Genomic DNA, 22,547 nt, shown 5'->3' on the forward strand with positions numbered 1-22,547 from the left:
TGCCAAACTTGACGCTCAAGCTAGTTCTGTTATTGCATGGCTGATGTGTTAGTGGGGATTTATATAGATTGAAAGAAAGTAGAATTACTGAACATGAAAGAATCCATAGACAAAAATTGTTTTCACGTGCTTATGAGAAACTTCGGATGGTGAAGGTGGATCATTGGGATACTTTTTGGCTAAAGGAAAGATGGGTTTCAATGAGGTCATTCTGCTTACGATTGCTTTATCATTGGGCACTTCCTCTTATCAAGCTTTGTGTCACATGCATGTTTACTTAATGATAAGCCTTAATGTAAAAATAAGGTAGAAACAATTAGGGTTAACAAAACTCGACTCGATTCGGAAAACCAATTTTTTCTACTCGATTCGAATCGAAAAAGCTCGACTCGAATTGACTTCGAGTTCAAACCGAGTTGTAATATGCAACTCGAATAACTCCAAATTTTTAGTAACTAGTCGATTTATTTTCAAGTTTGAGTCGAGTCATTCGACTTTGTATGATATATGTATATCACATATGAAAAAAAAATATGAAGAAACATATTTGTATTGTATATATGGTTATAGAAAATCACTTAAATAGGAACAAAGTAATATTATAAATATTCACAATTAAATTTAAACAGAAACTCGAAAAATCTACTCGATTTGACTCGAGAAAATTTCAAGTCAACTCCGAGTTGTAAAATAGGACTCGTAAACTCGAATAACTCGAAATTTTTTAACTCGACTTGACTCGATCGAACGATCACCCCCTAGAAACAATATCCAAAGTTAACTTTACGTGTCTAAAGAATTTTCCGTTAAAAATATGTGTCTAACGTTTCTAGCGTTACACTTTTAAGTACTTGGACCGTATACGCCGTTAAATTCAATTATTAAGTGACACGTATTAGCTATATGAAAATTTTAATTTTTTATATTTAAAAAGAATATTTAAAATTAGTGTTTTTAAAAAGAATCCATTTTTTTAAATTAAAAAAAATAAATTTCAATCCCCTCACCACCACCTCCAGTTGTTACAACCACCACCAATCGATCGAAAACTCGATGACGTGCGACCGCCCGAACACTCAATGACTGAACATGTGGCACTTAACAGTCAAAGTTAACGGCAAACACCTAAAAGTGTAACGTAAAAAAAGTTAGACACATATTTTTAACGAAATTTTTTTTAGGTATGTAAAATTAACTTTAGATGTACTTTAGATTTTTATTTTTACGATAATCCTAACAATAATAACGACGAGGTCAATCAATTTTTTATAGACGTGCGTAGAAAATGAAATTTTAAGGATGTTTTATTAATACATAACGTTAAAATTCACTTCTAAGGTTTATCACATTAAATAGTCAGTTTGGTTACTATTTTATTTTTTAAGTACTTTGATACGAACGTTTTATTTTAAGACAAAACGTATCCTAGTTGGATGAAAACAATTAACTTATTAATCGTCAACACATATCATTGAGAAGTAGGCTGAAAGCAATGATATGTTACATAAACAAGTGATAGTAGTACACATGCTTGCTGTAGAAAGTGATGACATGATATTGTTATATCAACTCATTAATCAATTAACATTTTTCATTTAATCAGAGATTATTTTGTCTCAAAATACTAAAATTACATTTGAATTAAACCTAACATCTTTTACAACGTTATGCAATTCTATTATTAAAGCGTATATACTTCACTATGTTCAAGATACTCAAAAACTAGTTGTCACCTTTGATTCCGGTTGCTTTGCATATATCTCAACATCTTTTTCTTTTCATCACGTGGACAATGATGAAATATAAATTAAAACAAAAGAATATTCTGAATAATACCAACACTAAACATTGTTTTATATCATCGTCTGAGTTCACTTAACGTCATTGGGATAATTAATACATAATTTCCAAATAATGTGTAGGGCTAATAGAATAGTTCCTTGCATCTCAACTTTTAACATACATATTACATGATCTGCATAAAACCCATGCTAATGGCGTCCATGCCATGAATAAAACATCATCATGACACGTGCCGACTTATTTTGTACACTAAACTAACTATATATATTTTGTTGATGATCTTCTAAATTTTGGCACTTAATTGCCATGCATGTACTTGATGGAGAATGATGATTATGGCTGATGTTCATAGCCTGGGTTGTGCTCATGTGGAGGCTTGCCTTCTCGTCTGATAACGTCTTGAAAATTTGGTTGCTTATGTGGTTTGAGTAGCGCTAGAAGGCTTCGGGGCGGAATCTTACGGTGCCGCATGATTAGCGGCACTCGATCTTGTTGCTTCTGGACGTAGAACAACTCCGACGGTCTGTGGCCGTCGACCTTTTGTAGTTCCGATGGTTTGAATACCCTACCTTTGGAGGGTTTTATCATATGGGCGAATGGACTCGTCGATGGTGGACTCGCCAATAGACTTCTTACCATCTCTCCCGGTTTTTTCCTTTATTTTCTCGTGGTTTCTCACCGACGTTGTCTCTTATAAGTTTTCCGGGTTTCTCTCCCTCGTCATCCGACAATTTTTCACCTCCCTCTCTTCTTCAGAGTCGTCTCTCGACAATTTTCCCGGTTTCTACCCCTCATTACCAGATGCCTTTTCACTAGCAAACAGACTATCTTCTTCAACTTCCCCTTGTAGAAGGTGCCTCATATTATGATCATGCAGCGGGATGGGGTTTTGTTTCAAAGCTTTCTCACTGTGAAACGGAGTCGGTGGTTTATCGGCCCGGGATGCTTGGGCTACGAAAACGATCGTCATCCGGAGGAGAAACAAGTGCAAGCAAGGTTTAGACATCTTTAAGATCATTGGTGTTTCTTGCGGTGCAAGGAAATTGGTTCAGTTGGTTCCCTCTTATAATGGATGAAAGGCGTTGAAGCCTTGTCTTGATCACACATGTATTCAACTCCACATTTTCCCTTGTATTTTGGAACTTGCTTCTTTGATAATCCATAGGACACGCCTGTGCCACAAATTGAGATTTTAAAGGTCGCCCAAGGTCAAAGTGCCCTTAAATATCTAGGCATGGTGAGATTGAAATTTGTACATTTAAAATAGTTAAAGTCTTATTGAATTTTCTTTTTTACTATTAATCAAAGTGCCCTTCTATTATTGAATGCATTGATCGAATAATTAAGATATAATATTCTTTCAATCCAATTTATTTCATTCACAACCTTAGTATTTCAACCATAATCTTACTTGGAATTTAACTTCACGTTCTGTTAGATTAATTGATAGTTTATATTAATACTATGTTTTTAGTTGAGATAAATGTGACATTTAAGTAAAGTTCAAATTTGAGTTATTTTAAAAAAGAGTAACTAAATTTTGGGTAAAAGAGTAATTAAATTTTGGGTAAATTATATAAATAGCTCCTCGACTATAGGGCATTGCTTTGTTGAGTCCATTGACTATTAAATGTTACAAAATGATCATTTATAAGGTATTGTTTTGTTAAGTCCTCTGGCTATTAAAATTAACAAAATGATCACTCGACTATTCATATATTCCAAACTCGTCCTTTTACATTAAAAATTTTGAGGATCTTCTAAGCTGGGCGTTGACATGTTATGTGGGATATGATAAAATCTCATCCCAGAACCGTGTGAGTTGTATTTTTTAGATCGACTCTCCGTTTATACTATATCATCAGGCCTAGGGCTGTAAACGAGCCGAGTCGAGCTCGAGTATTGTTGAGCTCAACTCGGCTCGAAAACTCTCGAGCTTAAAATCTTTAAGCTCGACTCGAACTCAAAATCATGAATTGAAACTCGAAAAAGCTTGTCAGAGCTCAAAATAAAAATAATTGAACTTAACTTAGTTGAAGATCAAACTCGAACATGCACCTTAAGTGCATTAAAATCTTCTACTACAATTTTTTTAAAAAATAAACACATAAATGTTAGTATTATTAATACTTTAATTTTTTTTTAAAATAAATTTTAATATATAATTTTATTTGAGTTGTTCGCGAGCTTTTCGAGTTAAGTATCAAGTAGCTCATTTCTGCTCGTTAAGAACTCTGGTAGAGCTCGAGCTCAAGTCCACTCAAGTCGAGTATTTATTGAGCGTTGACCGAGTTGATATCGAGTGTCGCAACCGGCAACTTTGAAGCGCATAACGCAAATTTCTTAAACTTAATACGGGAGCAAATAGCTAATTTTAATTGAAAAGGTACAAGGACTACAAATAACTAAATGCATAACTTACACATACCACAGGGACTTTTAGCAAAATTTGACCTAATCATTATCCCCTTTTCAAATGCCATTGATAAGTCAAGGATGATCAAACTCATCCCAAAGGCTAGCCAGAGGTTAACTTCACCACCTAAAACTCGGCGACTTTTATGCCATCTTTGTGGACTTTCAAGGCATCCCGTCATTTTCAGGACGGTTGCCGGCTCTGTTACTCGGACTTGATCTCCGAGTTTATTCGAGTACTTAAAAGATCATATCTTTATAAATGTATTCATGCAAGGGACACAAAATGAAAGATCGAAACTACATAGATACCGAATAATTCTTCAAATATCTCCTAATAACACGCCCATTTTCACCTGAGAAGCATCACGGCAATGAGGAGCCCAAAGTTCCGAACCCCGGAGCTTGAAATCAGCCTTCTCAGGTTTTATTTTAACAACGATAATATCTGTGTATTGTGATACTGATAGATAGCTACACTTAGTAACCAACTTAAGCATGGGAGTTTTCTAAGCAAGCGAAATCAGTGATGGGGTTTGACACTTAACGTACACGCTCCCTGATCACCTCGAGATCCATCTCGGTGGGGTCAGTTGCCTGGATTTCATAATGAATGCCCTGCAGTTCCCTTCTGAACCTATCCTTGGATGTCGCGTAGAGCATCTTGGAACGGATCCTCGAAACAGAAGGAGACCTACATGATAACATTGAGTCAGCCTTGTATATAGAGAACATCAACTGTCAATGGCACGAAAAGAAAACTTGTTTCACGATTTTTCTGCAACCTATTTGCAGATTCAGACAACATTGGCTTACTGAACCTTAAAGAGAAAACCAACGCAGATATAATTGACTCGATATTCGATCAGATAAGCAGGACCGATGATAAAGCATCGTGTAATCACACACGACATTCTTCGGTTATGCTACTCTACAAGCCACCACCACTTCAATGAATTTACAAACAAAATATCATTTGCAAACAATAAAGCGATTAAAATATGTGGAATAGGGATTATAATCGTTCGAGCCATAATCACTTCCCCTTTCAATCAAGTTGCACAACACAATGGGGATAATAGCAGCGTTCCAATCATGGAGAAAGATGTGTCACAATCAAATTAGACTCACCGAGTTACAATGCAAATGCAGCAAATGATTTTCCACAGAATCAAACTATTCCGCAACGGAAAGGGACACTGACCATGCAATAAAGAAGATCTTGCTCTTCTGGCAGTTCTCGGAAGTCACGAAATCGAAGTCAAAAACCGCGTAGCGGCAATCAGCCTCAGGCAATGAGTCGGTGAAATCATCATAGCCCTCGGATGGACCACCAGTCTTTTCAACTACAACCTCCTTTCTGTTCTCGTCGATCTTAAATATCACGTATCGGAACACCTTCTTCCTCTGCAGCTCCAGGTACGTGCTCTTGCTGTGTTCAGACACCCCCATTCCGGATGACGCGTTCGCCTAAAAACCAGAAACAAATGCTAAATCTTTAATGCTTACTCCAATTTCAATACAAAAAATAATTTTCCGAAAAGAAAGTAAACTCGATTCAACGAACTCTACAAGAACAGGTCCAAGATGCAAAAGGCGAGTGATTCGAGCACAAAAGCTTCACAAATTTTAAGAAGGTCAAATGTGCAAGGACACAAAACAACATTGTCCAACACAATCCTTAATTTCCAACTCGGATAATGCAATGTAAATACAATTTCAAGTTCATAAGTAAACAAACCAATAAATAACACTTCAAAACCCTAATCCAGCTACCATTACAATTGGGATGAAGATGCAAAAAGAAGACTTATTTTTAGTGCAAAATCAAATCTATCGTTGTAGAGATAACTTTACTAGAACAAAGCTAAGACATAACTAGTCATGGCAGATTCAATCGCACCAAAATACATACATAAATAAGAAATGAAGTAACTTTAAGCTAAAACAAAGACAATAAAAAGAACCCAAACAAGATCAGATCTAAAAGAGTCATAAGAAAGAGAAACTTACTCCTCTGAAAGACATGGCCGCCGGAAGTTGGAGAAAGGGGAAATGGGGACGAAGAGAAAAGAAAATGCAAGTGAAAATAAGCAGCCACCAGAAAGAAACTGTTTTGAGAGTTTTAAAGAAATGATTTTTTTTCAGATTACAATGGGAAAAAATCGTGCTTTGAGAGGATGAAAAGAGTGGCGTGGCCTCCCAATTCTTTTCTTTGACAATGACACCGTAGTCATCCTGCATTGCTAAAGTGGATATTTTAAACGGTAAACTACGCATTTAGAACTTAAACTATTAGTTTTACTCCGTTTTAGTATTCAAACTTTTAAATATTTCAAAATCATACATCATATTTAGTTTTTATTTTATTTTAGTACCCACCATTAAAACTTAATGAATTTAGTACCTAAACTATTAATTTTGGTCCATTTTTGTGCCTAAATTTAAAAAAATCAAATTTTAACGTTAATTTTTTAACAGGGGTACTAAAATGAAAAAAATACACTTTAGGTATGATTTTGAAAAATTTAAAAGTTTAGATACTAAAATAGATTAAAACTAATAGTTTAGATATTAAACTTATAATTTACTCTATTTTAGATATTAAATATTTGGGTAAAATAGACCCCGACTACTCAGTTATTAAGTTGATTATAATCGGGTCACTTTTTCTAAATAGTATAATTTAATCACTTAATTATAAATAAATCACTTCTTGTAACAAGTTTAAAGTGATTTGGTATAACAAAAAAATTTAATTTTTAAAATTTATATATTATATTAATTTTATCTTTATTTTAAATAATTAAAAAAATAATCTCACATTTTAATTATTCATCAATTTAATTATTTTTTGTGATATTATCGAATTAAACAAATCCGGAATCATCATAACAATTACTCTTTTAACCAACGAGATAATTTGGTCTAAATAACAATTCTAGAAGATTATGGATGAATATAGAGTTAACAGTAATAAGTAGAAACAAAGTTCCAGTGTGTTGCTTTCAGGTGACACATGAACCTTTCATGGAATTCATTAATTATCTTGATAGAATAAAACAATCAAGAACACAGAAATAAAATATGATTTTCCATTAATTTATCAGCAAACAACACAATCATACTCGGCCATGTGTCAATGAAATAGAAATTTTGAAAGGAAGTTAAATTGGTTGAAAGTTGAAGGTGGAAATTACAGTTCCTCCCATTTCGCCTCTTCTCTCTCACTCCCTCATTCCCTTTTGCAGAAACAAATCACAACCCTTTTTTCCTTTTTGAATTTGGAACTCTGGGTTTCCTTTTATTTGATCCCAAAAACACAGGTTCGGGGTTTTCTTTCATTGTTTTAGCCGATCATCAATCATATGAATCTATGGAGATTGTGGAGTCGAGCTTTCATCGCCTGATGCTTGAGTGGTTCCCTCTCAACTTTCTTAAATGGAATGGCAGATCTTGTTCATTATGGCAATTCCGAGCGTGACATTGAGCAAGTAATTACGAAAATAATTCACAACGTCAATATTCGAATCGTAGTTCGATTAGATATTATTATCATGAACTCCCTTTGTGTTTATATATTTGTAGGCACTTGTTGTTTTGAAAAAGGGCACTCAACTTATCAAGTATAGCCGTAAAGGAAAGCCCAAGTTTCGTGCATTTAGACTCTCTCCGGTGAGTTCCTCATGTTCTAAATCTTCAGAATATGTTCCATTTCAATGTATTCTTTCGCTCGGATCGAATCGAACATTGCCCGTGCGTACTGGTTAGCATTACCGATGATCATCGGGTTTAAATTCCGGTCTCAAAACTATAGAATAACGACTATAAATCTATAACATCATGTTGATTGTTGTTGCCATGGCAAAGTTTAAATGCTCGTATGATTTCAATTTTAGCTTCGTTAAAACAGGATGAAACAACATTGATATGGTTATCACGTGGAGAAGAGAAGACTCTGAAATTAAGCTTGGTGTCTCGTGTCAGTCTCGGACAACGAACTGTGAGTTCGAGTCGAGTTCAGCCTTTTGTTTTGTTGGGTAACCTCATAAGTTACGGTTTAGTTATTTTGCCAACTTCTGCAGGCTGTTTTTAGAAGATATTTGCGCCCGGAGAAGGACTACTTGTCATTTTCGCTTATATATAATAACGGCAACAGATCTCTCGACCTGGTTCGTATCGGTTATTATGCTATTCATTCTTGTCCGGTTGAATGGCAAATTTCGGTATTTACCAGTCCAGTGATACAATTGCTTACCTATATAGATCTGCAAGGATAAAGTTGAGGCAGAAGTGTGGATAACAGGGCTCAAGGCTTTGATCGGACCGAGTCGTAATAAGCTAACTGATTGTGATCTAAGCGATGTGAGTTCACTTTTCTGCATATACATGGCTCAAGGATATTTCACTTGCTAAATTCGGTGTCTTTATGACAGCTCCAAGAAGGATATTTCTTTAGAAACAGCCAACTAGCTCTAGAGTTCACCAATAGTGTTGCTTCTGGCAAGGGGCCTATAGATTTCAGAGGCTCAGATGTGGGGTCAGAACTGGCAAATATGCAGCTGAGATCTAATGGTGGAGATGGTTTCCGAATTAGTGTTTCGAGCTCACCTAGCTGTGCTAGCAGTGGATCTGCAGGTCCAGATGATATAGAATCATTAGGTGAGCTTTATGTATGGGGAGCGGTTTGGTCTGATGGACTTATGCCGGATGGATCCGCAAGCTCAGTCCCTGCAAAAGTCGATGTGCTAACTCCGAAGCCATTAGAATCGAATGTAGTACTTGATGTTCTTCAGATAGCTTGTGGGGCAAGGCACGTTGCTCTTTTGACAAAGCAAGGTGAAGTTTTCACTTGGGGTGAGGAAACTTGTGGGAGACTCGGTCATGGAACTGAAAAAGACTTTAGTCGTCCCCGGTTAGTCGAGTTCCTGGCGCTAACTAATGTAGAATTCGTTGCATCTGGAGAGTATCATACATGTGTTGTATCCGCTTGCGGTGATTTATTCTCTTGGGGTGATGGTACTCATAACGCTGGAATCCTCGGTCATGGCACGGACGTGAGCCACTGGATTCCGAGAAGAGTTTCGGGTGCATTAGAAGGTCTGCAAGTCTTATCGATTGCATGTGGCACATGGCATTCAGCTCTCGCAACTACTGACGGGAAGCTATTTACGTTTGGTGATGGAAGATTCGGTGTTTTGGGGCATGGAGATCGAGAAAATGTTACATATCCGAAGCAAGTTCAAATGTTGAATGGACTAAGGACTGTTAAAGTCGCCTGTGGTGTATGGCATACCGCTGCCATTGTAGAGGTTATGGGCCAGACTGGTGCTAAATTATCATCAAGAAAGTTGTTCACCTGGGGCGATGGTGACAAACACCGATTAGGCCATGGAAGTAAGGACACTTATCTACTTCCGGCCTGTGTCTCATCACTAATCGATTACAGTTTCCACCAGATAGCTTGCGGGCAAAACATAACTGTCGCGCTTACTACATCGGGGCATGTCTTTACCATGGGTGGCACTGCATATGGTCAACTAGGCAACCCGAGCTCCGATGGAAAGCTGCCATGTCTGGTGCAAGAAAAACTGGTAGGTGAATTTGTCGAAGAAATTTCATGTGGGGCATATCATGTCGGCGTCTTGACATCGAGAAGCGAAGTATTCACTTGGGGAAGAGGTGACAATGGTAGACTGGGACATGGTGACATGGAAAACAGAAAAACTCCAACATTGATTGAAGCATTGAGGGATAAGCATGTCAAGAATATATCATGTGGCTCGAATTTCACTTGCACTATATGCATCCATAAATGGACCGCCGGTATCGACCAGTCGGCTTGCTCTGGCTGCCGGCAAGCATTCAGCTTTACTAGAAAGAGACATAATTGTTATAACTGTGGGATGGTGCATTGCCATGCTTGCAGTTCCAAGAAAGCAATGAAAGCAGCATTGGCTCCGACACCAGGAAAACCGCACCGTGTTTGCGATTCTTGCTATGCGAAACTTAAAGCTGCAGAATCTGGTAATACTTCAAATGCTAGTCGAAAACTGATCGGCCCCCACTCCTCGATAGATGGTAGGGAAAGATCAAGTAGGATCGAAATAAGGCCTTCTAGACTCTTGCTATATCCCAAAACAGAACCGGTCAAATACTGCGAGATCAGGTCGGGAAAACCCGGGACAAAATTCAGTTCGACGTCACTAGTCCGAGCTTCACAAGTTCCATCGCTTTCACAGCTTAAAGATATTGCATTTCCAAGTTCCCTCACTGCTATTCAAAGTGTTTTCAAACCCAGTGCTCTTTCTCCTCCAATGTCACCATCACATCTTTCCCCTATCAACTCGAGATCCAGTTCACCATACTCAAGGAGACCAAGCCCTCCGTGCCCTTCCGCTACTCCCTTCTCGAAGAACGTTATCGAAAGCCTCAGGAAATCAAATGATCTTTTGAACCAAGAAATTGCCAAATTGCAAAATCAAGTACTTGTGACATACCCTTTTGCTATTCCATTGTGTTCATGTGCATCATACCATGAAAAATAATTCTGTTTTCTCTACTTTCGATCGATTTCAGATCAAAAGTATGAAGCAGAAATCCGATTCGCAAGATGCCGAGATTCCGAAATTACAAAAATTCGCTCAACAATCCACTTCATTTGCTGCAAAAGAATCATCCAAGTCTCAAGAAGCCGAGGCACTTGTGAAATTCATCACAGATCAGGTACATTTTAGTTCACTCAACATTTCATTTTGCCATTGGATATAAACCTCTGATTACACAAGTCAAAATGGTTCAACAGTTGATGGAAACAAAAGAGAAGTTACCTCCTGAAGTTTCTGAAAGTGAAACCTTTAAGGCTGTGCAAACTCGAGCCGAGGCCTTCTTAAACCGACCCGAGATATCCGAAGCTTCTTCTTCGACTGCAAATTCAGGGTCTTCACCTATGGAAGGTAACATGAACGCATCGATATCATCGGAGGCTTCGGCAATCGGAGGTGGAAAAGAAATTACCGAGCAATTCGAACCCGGAGTCTATATCACATATGATTATCACAACAATGGTGTAAAGATCTTCAAACGAGTTAGATTCAGGTACTTGACTTATAGTCCTTGCATTAATCAACACAACAACTGGACATAATATTTCCATTAGAATAAATAAGTTGTTTCATGTGAACATGGACTATGTTGCTCGAACTCAAGTCGGTGTTCGAGTAATCTCACTGCCTTGCATTGACTCACCAACATTTTTGCAGCAAAAGGAAGTTCCATGAACAACAGGCAGGAGAATGGTGGAGAAACAATAAAAATAGGGTGTTTATGAGGTACAGTCCGACTGCAATAAAACCGGCTCCGGCTGTTTCGTCCCCTACTCCACCGCCGCCTCCTTCTGAAGCTTAGTCATCCGGCAACATAGAACTATGTTGCAACAACAAGATCATCTTTTTTTTTTCCTCTCATTCTCTTGATTTCTTAAACTACCTTAGTGAAATTTTGTAGCTGTACAATAGATAACTTGTTTTCTTTTTCATTATGATAATTGGTGAATCTATTTTATAGGATAAACTACGTATTTAGTACCTAGACTATCAGTTTTGATCTGTTTTAGTATTTAAACTTTTAGTTTTTTCAAAATCATGTCTAACATTTAGTTTTTATTTCATTTTAGTATCTACCGTTAAAAACATAACGCATTTAGTACTTAAACTATCAATTTTGTCCGTTCTAGAACTTAAACTTTCAATTTTTCAAAACTTAAAGTTAAATTTTAAACGGGATGCTAAAATGAAACAATAACTGAAGTTTTTAATGGCGTGATACTAAAATGAAATAAAAACTAAACTTTAGGTATGATTTTGAAAAAATTGAAAGTTTAATTACTAAAACGGATCAAAATTGATAGTTTAGGTACTACGAATTAATTTACCCAATATATTTTATATTGTTTTGGGAAATTGAGTTGATAGAAAGCATAAACCAGTCAGACCACTTCCACCTATAAATTCGAAAATATTATATGCTTAAATATGTTGAAATTACATTCTTTAGTATATTATAATGATAACGATAATAATCGAAATAAGATTCAATATATTTTGATTTTGTGTAATTTTATAAATAAATATTAAAATGAAAAAAATAGAAATTAGAAGGTGAAGTATATAAATGGTCCCTAGACTTTAGGTTGTTACTCTGTTGAATCCTCTAACTACTAAAAGTTATAAAATGATCCTTTGACTATAGGACATTGCTTTGTTGAGTCTTCCGACTATTAAAGTTACAAAATGGTCATCTGAATATTCATATGTTTCAAGGTTGTCTTTTTTTATAAAAAAAATTGACAGTCGTCTAAACAGGACGTTAACCTATTGGATGGGGTATGATAAAATCTAATTCAAGAATCGTTTGAATTGTATATTAAGGATAGACATGTAAACGAACCGAACGCACACGAACGGAGGTATGTTCATGTTCGTTCATTTAATACATAAACGAATAAATTTTTTTTGTTCATGTTCGTTCATTAAGGAATATAGCTAGTTCATGTTCGTTCATTTAAATGATAAACGAACGTAAACGAATACAAACGAACGAACATAAACAAACATAATAAATAAACATAAATGAACACAATAAATGAACATAAACAAATAACACAAACAAAAAAACAAACTTATTTGAACACAACAAATGAATGTAAAAAAAGTAAACAACAAGAATAACAACTTAAAATTCATTAATATAACCTGCAACTTTATAGTTAATTTGTTCGAATACAAACATACATCAATCATAAATAAGCTATATGAACATAATAAAGTCTTAAAGTTAATTTGTTCGAATACAGACATACATCAATCATAAATAAGCTATATGAACATAATAAAGTCTTAAAGTTAATTTGTTCAACAAAACAATCTTCTTGAAATCCAAACAACTTCAATAATCTATGTAACATATTCAACTTGCATTCATGATCAATCGTTAATTCACCATCCATTCTGATCAGAATCAAACAAATAAAATTATATTAAATTAAAGGAGTTATAACAAAAGATGAAAAGTATACTAAATTAGTGAGGATATACCAATTCATTCATCCTCATTTTCAAGGAAGCTCGACATGTATGATATCTTCGTTTTGCTACAACAAATCAAAAAACCAAAAATATATTAGTCATTGTAAAACCAAATTAAATAAAACTTAAAACTTAAAACATAAACATACCTTGTTTTTATTTTTCTCCAACTCATAGTATTGACGATACCAATCAGCTCCACAAACAAGCATATCTACCATCTTAGTTCCTAAAGAGGATCGATGCGGATCAATAACCCTCCCACCAGCACTGAAAGTATATTCAGAAGCAACAGTAGTGACCGGAATTGCCAATATATCAGCATCCATTTTTGACAAAATGCTAAATTTAAGATTGTTCTCCTTCCATTATCCCAGGGCATCAAAATATACACCAGGCTCACCAATTAAAACTCCTTCCTCCAAATAAGTGTCAAATTATGACTTGACAAATGTAAAAGTATCGACACTTCTAATATGTTGGTTATATTTAGCTGTGCCAGTTTTAATATCTTGACCAAACCGACTGAATAAGGAGCTAACGCTACTCTTAGAAGTACCACCAATACTAACACCTTGACTCCAATCATTTCTAGTAGATGAAACAACATTTGCTGCTTTATGAGCCTCAACATATTCTTGGTACAACTCATATAAAATACATCGAACTATTTGCATTTCTCTCAGAGCCTCATCATGTGAATAAATAGCATGGAAAGAAAACTCAAGCAATTTCATTTTATACCTGATAGAGAGAATGACATCAATTAGAACTCAAATAATTTCATTAAAATAAAATTCAAACAACTTAAATTTGTACATGGGATCTAAAATGACACCAATTGAAATTAACAAGTTACAAGTATCCCAATACTTGTCAATTTTTTTCTTCATCTTCATAGCCATAGCTACCATGTAATCACTTCCTCTTAAAACTATTGCATCCAATGCTTCTTTTATCCCAAACAATTCGCTAAGAAATAAATTGGATGTAGGATATTCATAACCTATAATATTAAAAAAATAATTAGTAGTAAATTCTTTGTATTAAAAAATTAATAAAAATGAATCAAGTTATACCTGAAATGATTTTTGTAGCTTCATTGAAAAGTGCCAAGAATGATATTAAATGATTTGAGTTCGATCGATCTTTTAAAGATATTAAATGATTCACACGACTTTAATTTAACGCTATAACATTTATCTTAGTGGTCCATGATTACATATGAACAATCATTTTCCACTACGTTATTCTAATAAATTCGCCGGCTAAAAGTTTTGTGACATCAATGTCAGACTTTAGTGAGATTTGTTAATAATGATCCTTTCCGTTAGCAGAGTAGAAAATTTAACAGCATGAAGATGTCGAACAGTATAAATTGGACTACAAGGCAATAACATAGATCTGAAATTTCTCCGATGCTATATATCGTAACTAATATTATTGCTAAACCACCATTCAAAATTTTAATGTACCTAAAGTCTCCTCCGCAACTAAAGGTCACACAAGAACTATGAAAACAAAAGTTCATTGTCAAAGTCTATTTTCTACTTATTAATGGGTTTTTCCTGGAAAACCCATTATTTCCGCTATTACACTCTTTTTCAGAAATTGCATAGAAACCTTTGTTTTGTTTTCTGACAAATTCTATATATTTTTCTCTTTACTGATGCTCATATACTTCCGATTGTTACATTTATCTTCACATCTATTTCTAAAAAGAAGTATGACGTTTTCTTGAGTTTTAGAGGCGAAGATACCCGCAAGAACTTTACATATCAACTATGAAGTCAAATAAAACAAAGAAAGAGATGAAAACAAACCTGTAAAACTTCATATTGCACTATAAAATAACTTGTTTTGAAGCTTTCACTGATCATCTCCACTCTCCAGTGAACACTAGGGTTTGGGAAAATAAGGGGGAAAATGAATATAGGTGCGAGGTGCCTCACGGGTTAACATATTGGATTTAATCTCCAAATAAAATTGGGTTAATTATGAAGTTGGTCATCAGAATATCAGATTAATTAATATTTTTAAGATACTTACAAATTGGTCACCAGAATTTATTTAAGAAGATTGGGTTAAACATAAATAAACGAACATAACCGAACGAACATAAACGAACATAACCGAAAGTTCACGAACATAAATGAACGAACACGAAATCTTGTTCATGTTCGTTCATTTAATAAATAAACGAACATAAACGAACTTCTCGCCGCACGGTTCATGAACGGTTCGCTGAACGTTCAGTTCATTTCAGGCCTAATTATGGATCGACTCTCTGTTTATATTATATCATCGAGTTAGTACCTAAAACATTATGTCATCAAGTCGGTTCTTGAAAGCAACAATGGTTTCAGTTGACATCATTAAAATATGATTTTATTATATCTCAGTCAGCAAGTTAACGTCTAACTCAAACAATTATTAATTTTTAATGAAAAATGACGAGTTTAGAATATATTAATTTATTCGATTATTGATAAATAAAAATTTGAACCGACTAAATGCATATAGCTCATACAACTACATAGACTAAACATAAAATCTAGATCCATTATTGGTTCCATTTCACAAAGAGAATTTTATTGAAAACAAATTAATACCTAATCTTACTTTTTTTTTTCAAGTTGGTACATGATTTTTTCTTGAATTCAAGAAAAGACATCAAACTAATACATGAGTTAGACTTAACATTTTGATAATCAATCAGATTATTGACACAATATTGATCAGTCGAAAATTATAATATCATCAAATACTATATGCCATGGTATTGATTGATTATTTGTCGTACTATATCAACATTAGGTACCAATCTAAGAGTTTTTTTATCAGATTCAGATACCAAATTGATCAAAAAAAAAGTTTAGTTAACAGAAATTACAAAGTTCAAGTACTTAATTGTATTAAGCCAAAATCAACCCAACGAAATAGAAGAAGTGCCAAAAAAGTTCGTCGGTAAGGTAATTCGTCCCGCTTTTTATTATATGTCATTCAAATAATCTTTTTAATCAGTAAATTTCTAAAAATTATAAAATAATCATTAAATCAATTGAACTATTATAAAATAATTATCGTAATAAATATAAAATAATTACTAAATTTATCTAATTATATTAAAGTGGTCATTAAAATTTATTAAATTATCATTAAATTTGATTAAACTCTTACTATATGATTCTTAAATTTATGAACTTTTTTTATTATTATTATAACATCACTTGATCATTCAAAATATGTAATGATGATTTTATAAATTTTGAGAGTTCAGTGATCAAAAGATTATTAGAGCATAGTTTAGTGACCCCTTTTTTACTTTATCTAAAAATCAATGCTTTGAATTTCATTAAAAAAAAAGGGAAACGTACACCATCGGTCACTTAATTATACAAATGGTCATTTTAGTCATTAAACTTTAAAAAATCCAAAATGATCATTAGCCTTATTGAATTTTTACAAAATAGTCCTACATTATTATAAAAAGAGTAAAATCTCAATAAATTTAGTGATCATTTGTAACAGTTCAATGAAGTTTAATGTTTATTTTATAATATTTCTATAAATTTTAATGATTATTATATAATATTTAAAACAATTATTTTGAACATAGTTTAATGACCTATAATGTACTTTATCCTAAAAATCGGTTCTTTTGACTTACCAGCATTCTTCTCCGTTAAGAAATTAATTATATCTCCAGAATTTATTTCCATTTCAATTTTCCGGGAAAACAGTTTTCCTGGGAAAAGAAGGAGAAATAAAATCTGGGTCGAATTTTCCATCGGACCAAACAGCAGCGCTTCTGAATGGGGCAGCAACAATCGAAAGACGAATTGTTATACGATCAAGTGAATTACGGTAACGTTGAAGGGATTAAATCTCTTTTCAGTGAAGGCGCCGGCCTTGAGGTACCAAATAACCGATCTTGTTTTTTACCCTCATTTAATCACTGATTAAATTATATGTGGTTCTGGGTTGACAGTGGATTGATAAAGAAGGGAGAACGCCGTTGATATTGGCTTGCTTGAATCCAACGCTTTTTGATGTAGCCAAAATTTTGATCGAACTTGGTGCCAATATTAACGCTTATCGTCCAGGTTTCACTTTTATTGTTTCTAGCTAAAATGCAGAAATGTATGATTTTGAAGGAAATTTTTTGTTTAATTTTGCCTGGGATTTTCTCGTTACCATTGACGATGTTGGTTTAAGAAGGAAGAAATTTACATTTCTCAAAGTGAAGAAGCTTTGGGGGACTTTGTTGAAGTAATTAATTTATGAACTGATTTTGGTTTTGGCATTTTAATTTGTGTTTAGGTCGGCATGGCGGGACTCCCTTGCATCATGCAGCAAAGAGGGGCCTTCTAAATACACTCAAATTACTTCTTTCCAATGGAGGTTAGCGAAACCGAGTTATTGGTTCTTAGACCACAAATATGCTTTATTTGAACTGTGTAGAGTTGTCTAACTTGTCCCCTAAGTGATTTGTTTACATTTTCAGCGAATCCATTGGCGATGAATGATGATTGTCAAACGCCTCTAGATGTTGCTAGGGCGAAAGGTAACGTCAATGTCGTGCGAGCTATCGAGGTATGATTTGAAGTTTATCTCTGATAATTTTCTGTATTTTTAAAACCTTCTCACAGCTTTGAATTACATTTATGTTTTCTTCTTTCGATGCTCTGTAGGAGCACATATGTTTGTTCTCTGGTTGGATGCGAGAATTTTATGGGCCAGGGTTCATCGAAATTTTTGTTCCTCAATTGGTTTCAAGAAAAGTGTGGGTATTAGTGTACGGAATGGTTTTTATTTCGGTTGGTTTTTTCTTGTTTGTTGGGTTATGCCATAGAAGCAATATGCCTTGATGATTCCTATTAATGTAAACCTTAATTTTCTGCCAATCAGTAGCATTTTCGTTTTCTAAACAAATTGTGTATCTTCTCATTAATGTATTGCTTGCAGTTGGGTGGTTGTTCTACCAACTGGTTCGCGTAATCATACAGCACCTCTGAAGTTGGGGCTGGCAATATACTCCAGTTTGCAGGTATTGCAAGTTCAATTAAAATCTCTCTTTCTGTTTTTAATTTATAGCAAAGGTGAAGCGAGTCGAAGATTTAACACCAAAAACTCTTCAACCTCGGCTAAACATCATTATGTCTTCGTCAATCTGACTCCAAGCTCAAATAATAACTGAAAAGTCAACACAATGATCCACAAGCTTGTCTTAAACTGTCCTGAATCTGATCATCAAATTAGCTTCAGCTTTCTTAAATACTTATGATGGTATTATGTGAATAAATAATGAGTTAACTTCTATATAATGGTATTAGATGTAAAAGCTATATATAGGCTCCAAGCTGCTTTAGTTGTTCAATCTAAATTTCCGAGTGTGCAAGGTCCATATTAATGATATATCTTATAGTAATTGGTTCGTCAGCTCAAACAAGGATTCTTGGGGGGATCTGGAATTATTACCTCAACCATTGTTTGCTCTTGAATAATTCTTTAAAATAATTAATCGATTCTGCTGTTTGCTTTGTTTCTGTTTATTACAATAACTTCGTTTCTCCTTAAGTGATTTTCCACCACTTATTTGGATAATTGGTGAAATAACAGGATGTCCAACCACGTACAGTTATTCCATTGTGTAAAGCTAATTTGGAGGAACCAAAGCCGAACCAGCCTGATCCTTCCGCTACAATTGTTGATAACTCAAGCAGTAATTTCTCTTTCCGATATCTCTAGTTCTCAATTTTTTTCTGGCCATGTTATTGAATTTGAAATCAGATTAATTTCTTAGTTTCCATAATTTGATTGATATTATCTTCATGAATTGCCTCGAGACGGGGAAAGCAGAGGTGAAGTACTTGCACCTCCAGAGAGGCAAGGTGTAAGCATGGTATTTACCTGTTATTTAGAAAACCCCTGAACCTGACTGAAGTTTCATGTAGACATGATACCACTAGGATTCTTCGATATCGGAAATCACTGGGGCTCTAAATTGCAGCATCCCCGTTCCTCGGATAACTAGGTTTAGTTTCCCCTTGTGACTGATTCACCAATAATTAGGTGAAAACCAGTTATTAGCTTTGATGCTTGGATACTTTACTACCTTAATTTGTTTCAGTTTTTGGACGATTAACGATACATGCATGTTCTCTTCATCACAACTCACATCAACAAAATCTGGTTCTTTTCCAGAAATGCGAATTAAACTTGCACCTGGCAAAGAAAATGACATGCAGCAGCTTCGGTGGTTTTGTGATGCATGCAAAGGAATTCCACAGGTATTATTCACCCTTTAATATACAGTTTTTCCCTATCTTAACCTGATTTCTCATTTTTCATGATGCCCGACACTCATGTCCGACATTTGGATTGGGGATATGGCATCCAAAGATCCCTTAAAATATAAGGAAAAACTTAGAAAAATCTGACCATAACCACATGTCTGACAACACCCGAGTCTGATTAACATAGGTTTTTCCATTTATGATTCTTTGAAAAGCCACTATCAATCAGATCAGAAGCTGAATTCTCTTATCATCACAATCATATTTCCTCCAGTTTTTTCCTGTTAGAGATTGTTGGGTCCTCCTGTTAATGTAATTTAATTATAGATACACTTTTACAAATACGCAACATTTTGTTCATGATGCTTTCTGGTAAATTTTTATGTTGAATCTCCATTTTATGTGTTGTGGCATTCGAATATGTAGGCAAGGATTCCTGCATTTCTGCATAATTCTCAGCCTCCGGCTGCTCCAGCAACTGCTCCACCTGATGCGGAGGATTTAGAATTAGCAATGGCAATCAATGCCTCTATCCAGTCAGCTATTGCAGAGACATCCGATGTCGATTTGCACTCTGGCAATGAAGCTAGTGCATCTGCTGGTTGGGATAGCACCGCAAGTACTAGCAATCACGGCAGTTCAGTAGCACCAACGACATTTTCTCCTTCAAAAGCAAGTATCGGCAAATGGGATATGATCGAAGCTGGTTCTAGTAGCGGTTCAACCAAGGGCACCGAGATCCATAATAACGATATTTCTGCTGTCCATACGACAATGCAAACCTCTAATTCAGTCCCATCAGCTCCACCGGCACCCGCCATGGATGAGATTGTAGAAGATGGTCTTATTCAATATCCATCGATTGATTCCACTCCTATCGATCTGTCTTCCTCAAACAGTGAAACCTTACATCCTAGTGCCGGTCAAACAAAACAAGATGAAGCTCCTTCATGTATAATATGTCTGGATGCTCCATTGGAAGCAGCCTGCGTTCCCTGCGGCCATGTCGCAGGATGTATTCCTTGCCTGAATGAGATCAAAGCCAAGAAATGGGGTTGCCCCGTTTGTCGTGCCGAGATTCAGCAGGTTATAAAGCTTTATCGTGTTTGAATTCCACATCATGTGTACATGTTGCAATGATTTCTGCACATTGAACAAATTGGTTTCTTGTTTGGAGCTCAAGCTAATACAGTTTTAAACAATGTTTTTCCAGTTTTACTTAAAAATAGACATTTCATGTATAATTGCTGTAAAAAATGTTTGTACAAATAGGGATATAGTATTGCTTTAACAATATTCAGGTCAGCGACATATATATCGTTCGACGTTTGACCTGAATCCGATGGGTCAAAGTTCGACATTTGACCTAAATCTGATGGGTTTTGACCCGATCTGATAGTTGGCTAAGAGTGAATTTATTAGAGATACTCATCCCTTTAACAAAAGCCCTTTGACAAGGGAGTTAATATTTGATAATATTAGAAATTATAATAATATTTTATTTGAATGATTAAATTATAATTTAAAAAACTAATTCGTTTGTAATTTGATTATAACTGAATGGCTTTGAGTGTATTTTACCCAAAAGCTGTTTATTTGAATGGCAGCCAGCCAATATTATGGCTGCAAGCGTTGCTCACATCAATGAACTGTGCTTTGATGGACTGATGCTCTCAGGGTGATGCAATTGAAGGCGAGTTAGTAAAGGGTATTCTAGTCAATTTCATTCAAAAGTGTTGTCAATCAATAAAGGATAAATTAACAAATGGTATTTATTATAAGATATTAATTTATTAAATCTCTCTATTATTAAAATTTATAAAATGATCTTTTAGTTATAGAGTGTTGTTTTATTGAGTTCATTTATTAATAAAAGTTATAAAATTGTCACTTAACTATTCATTATATTTCAAACTCGTCTTTTTCTGCTAAAAATTTGAAGGTATTCTGTTGAATTATATTTTGATATAATATTTATGGCAAAATATTTTTGGACTTGAATTTAATTTATTCAAAGTTTTCAAAGTTTTCAAAAATAATTTAAAGTCCATTTAATTTGGAATTGAGCACAAAATGTTTTATGAATAGTATTGTATTGTATGAATAGTACTGATATTGTGTGAACAGTGATGAACAATATTGATGCTCAAAATCATCGAATGCAAAATGAGTATTGATACATCTATAATGTATCGATACACTGCTACAGTAAAATCAACACAACAGTCAAAAATTTCAAATACTATGAAGGGGTACCGATAAACATTGATAGTGTACTGATACATCCTGTTCTGGGCAGTTTTATTTTGTAAAAAATGAATCTCCAACGGCTCCAAAACATCCCCAATGACTATATACGACTACAAACTCATTTCAACCTATAAATACAAGTTCAAGACACTTGAAGAAGTAAGAGAACAACTATCCAAGCAATCAAACACAAGAGACGAGTTTTTCAATCTTGTTTCATCTATTCTCTTGTAAATATTTTGTTCTTGTAACCTTAATTCTTGTAAACACCTGCCTTAGAGAAGTTTTCTTGTTTACATTTCCTTTCATTGTAAAGGGGCTTTGGTTCTAGTTTATCTCGTGTAAAAGCTAGGGAAATGTTCTAATTTATCCCAGGAAAAACTAGGGGTTGTAAAGGTTATCTTTTTGTCCTTGAAAAAGAAAGAACAAATTAGTGAATTTGTTGTAAAATCCTTAGTGAGGAGCTAAGGTAGTGAATGTAGACTTGATTGAGAATTCGAACCACTATAAATCGCTGTGCAATTTTCTATCTTTCAATCTCCTTACTCCCTAAACATAAAAACCGTTCTGACCCCTCTTGGCTAACACTTTCGGTTATCGATTCAAGCTTTTGAAAATCTCAACATATTCTGAGTTTAACGTTGACTTGATTACTATGATATGATAAAGTATGATCAATAATCTCAAACAACAA

The 22,547-nt window shown here is 34.7% G+C and overlaps 2 protein-coding genes and 1 pseudogene across 2 annotated transcripts; 2 read left to right on the plus strand and 1 right to left on the minus strand.

The window, feature by feature from the left end:
• Positions 1 to 4,607: 4,607 nt before the first annotated feature.
• LOC120213872 (actin-depolymerizing factor-like) lies at positions 4,608 to 6,402 on the minus strand. Its single transcript, XM_039211918.1, has 3 exons — positions 6,232 to 6,402; positions 5,423 to 5,688; positions 4,608 to 4,912 (listed from the first exon to the last, which is right to left on the minus strand). The coding sequence occupies exons 1-3, from the start codon at positions 6,244 to 6,246 to the stop codon at positions 4,762 to 4,764; spliced, it is 432 nt and encodes a 143-aa protein (XP_039067849.1). The 5' UTR covers positions 6,247 to 6,402; the 3' UTR covers positions 4,608 to 4,761.
• Positions 6,403 to 7,605: 1,203 nt separating this feature from the next.
• On the plus strand, positions 7,606 to 11,625 carry LOC120213660 (annotated as a pseudogene).
• A 5,377-nt stretch (positions 11,626 to 17,002) lies between these two features.
• LOC120213875 (putative E3 ubiquitin-protein ligase XBAT34) lies at positions 17,003 to 20,778 on the plus strand. The gene is made up of 9 exons (XM_039211921.1): positions 17,003 to 17,221; positions 17,296 to 17,410; positions 17,628 to 17,708; positions 17,812 to 17,900; positions 17,999 to 18,090; positions 18,273 to 18,354; positions 18,927 to 19,029; positions 19,512 to 19,597; positions 20,030 to 20,778. Exons 1-9 carry the CDS (start codon positions 17,120 to 17,122, stop codon positions 20,711 to 20,713), a joined length of 1,434 nt encoding a protein of 477 aa, XP_039067852.1. The 5' UTR covers positions 17,003 to 17,119; the 3' UTR covers positions 20,714 to 20,778.
• Positions 20,779 to 22,547: the final 1,769 nt, after the last annotated feature.

This window comes from Hibiscus syriacus, unplaced genomic scaffold, assembly GCF_006381635.1.
Source record: "Hibiscus syriacus cultivar Baekdansim isolate YM2019G1 unplaced genomic scaffold, ASM638163v2 tig00110044_pilon, whole genome shotgun sequence".
Lineage (NCBI taxonomy): Eukaryota > Viridiplantae > Streptophyta > Magnoliopsida > Malvales > Malvaceae > Hibiscus > Hibiscus syriacus.

Coding starts and splice junctions, on each gene's coding strand:
- LOC120213872 (XM_039211918.1), bottom strand. Junction 4,913..5,422: donor AAGATCTTCTTTATTGCATG/GTCAGTGTCCCT, acceptor GTTATCATGTAG/GTCTCCTTCTGTTTCGAGGA.
- LOC120213875 (XM_039211921.1), top strand. CDS start 17,120: ATGGGGCAGCAACAATCGAAAGACGAATTGTTATACGATCAAGTGAAT. Junction 17,411..17,627: donor TATTAACGCTTATCGTCCAG/GTTTCACTTTTA, acceptor ATTTGTGTTTAG/GTCGGCATGGCGGGACTCCC. Junction 18,355..18,926: donor CAATATACTCCAGTTTGCAG/GTATTGCAAGTT, acceptor GTGAAATAACAG/GATGTCCAACCACGTACAGT.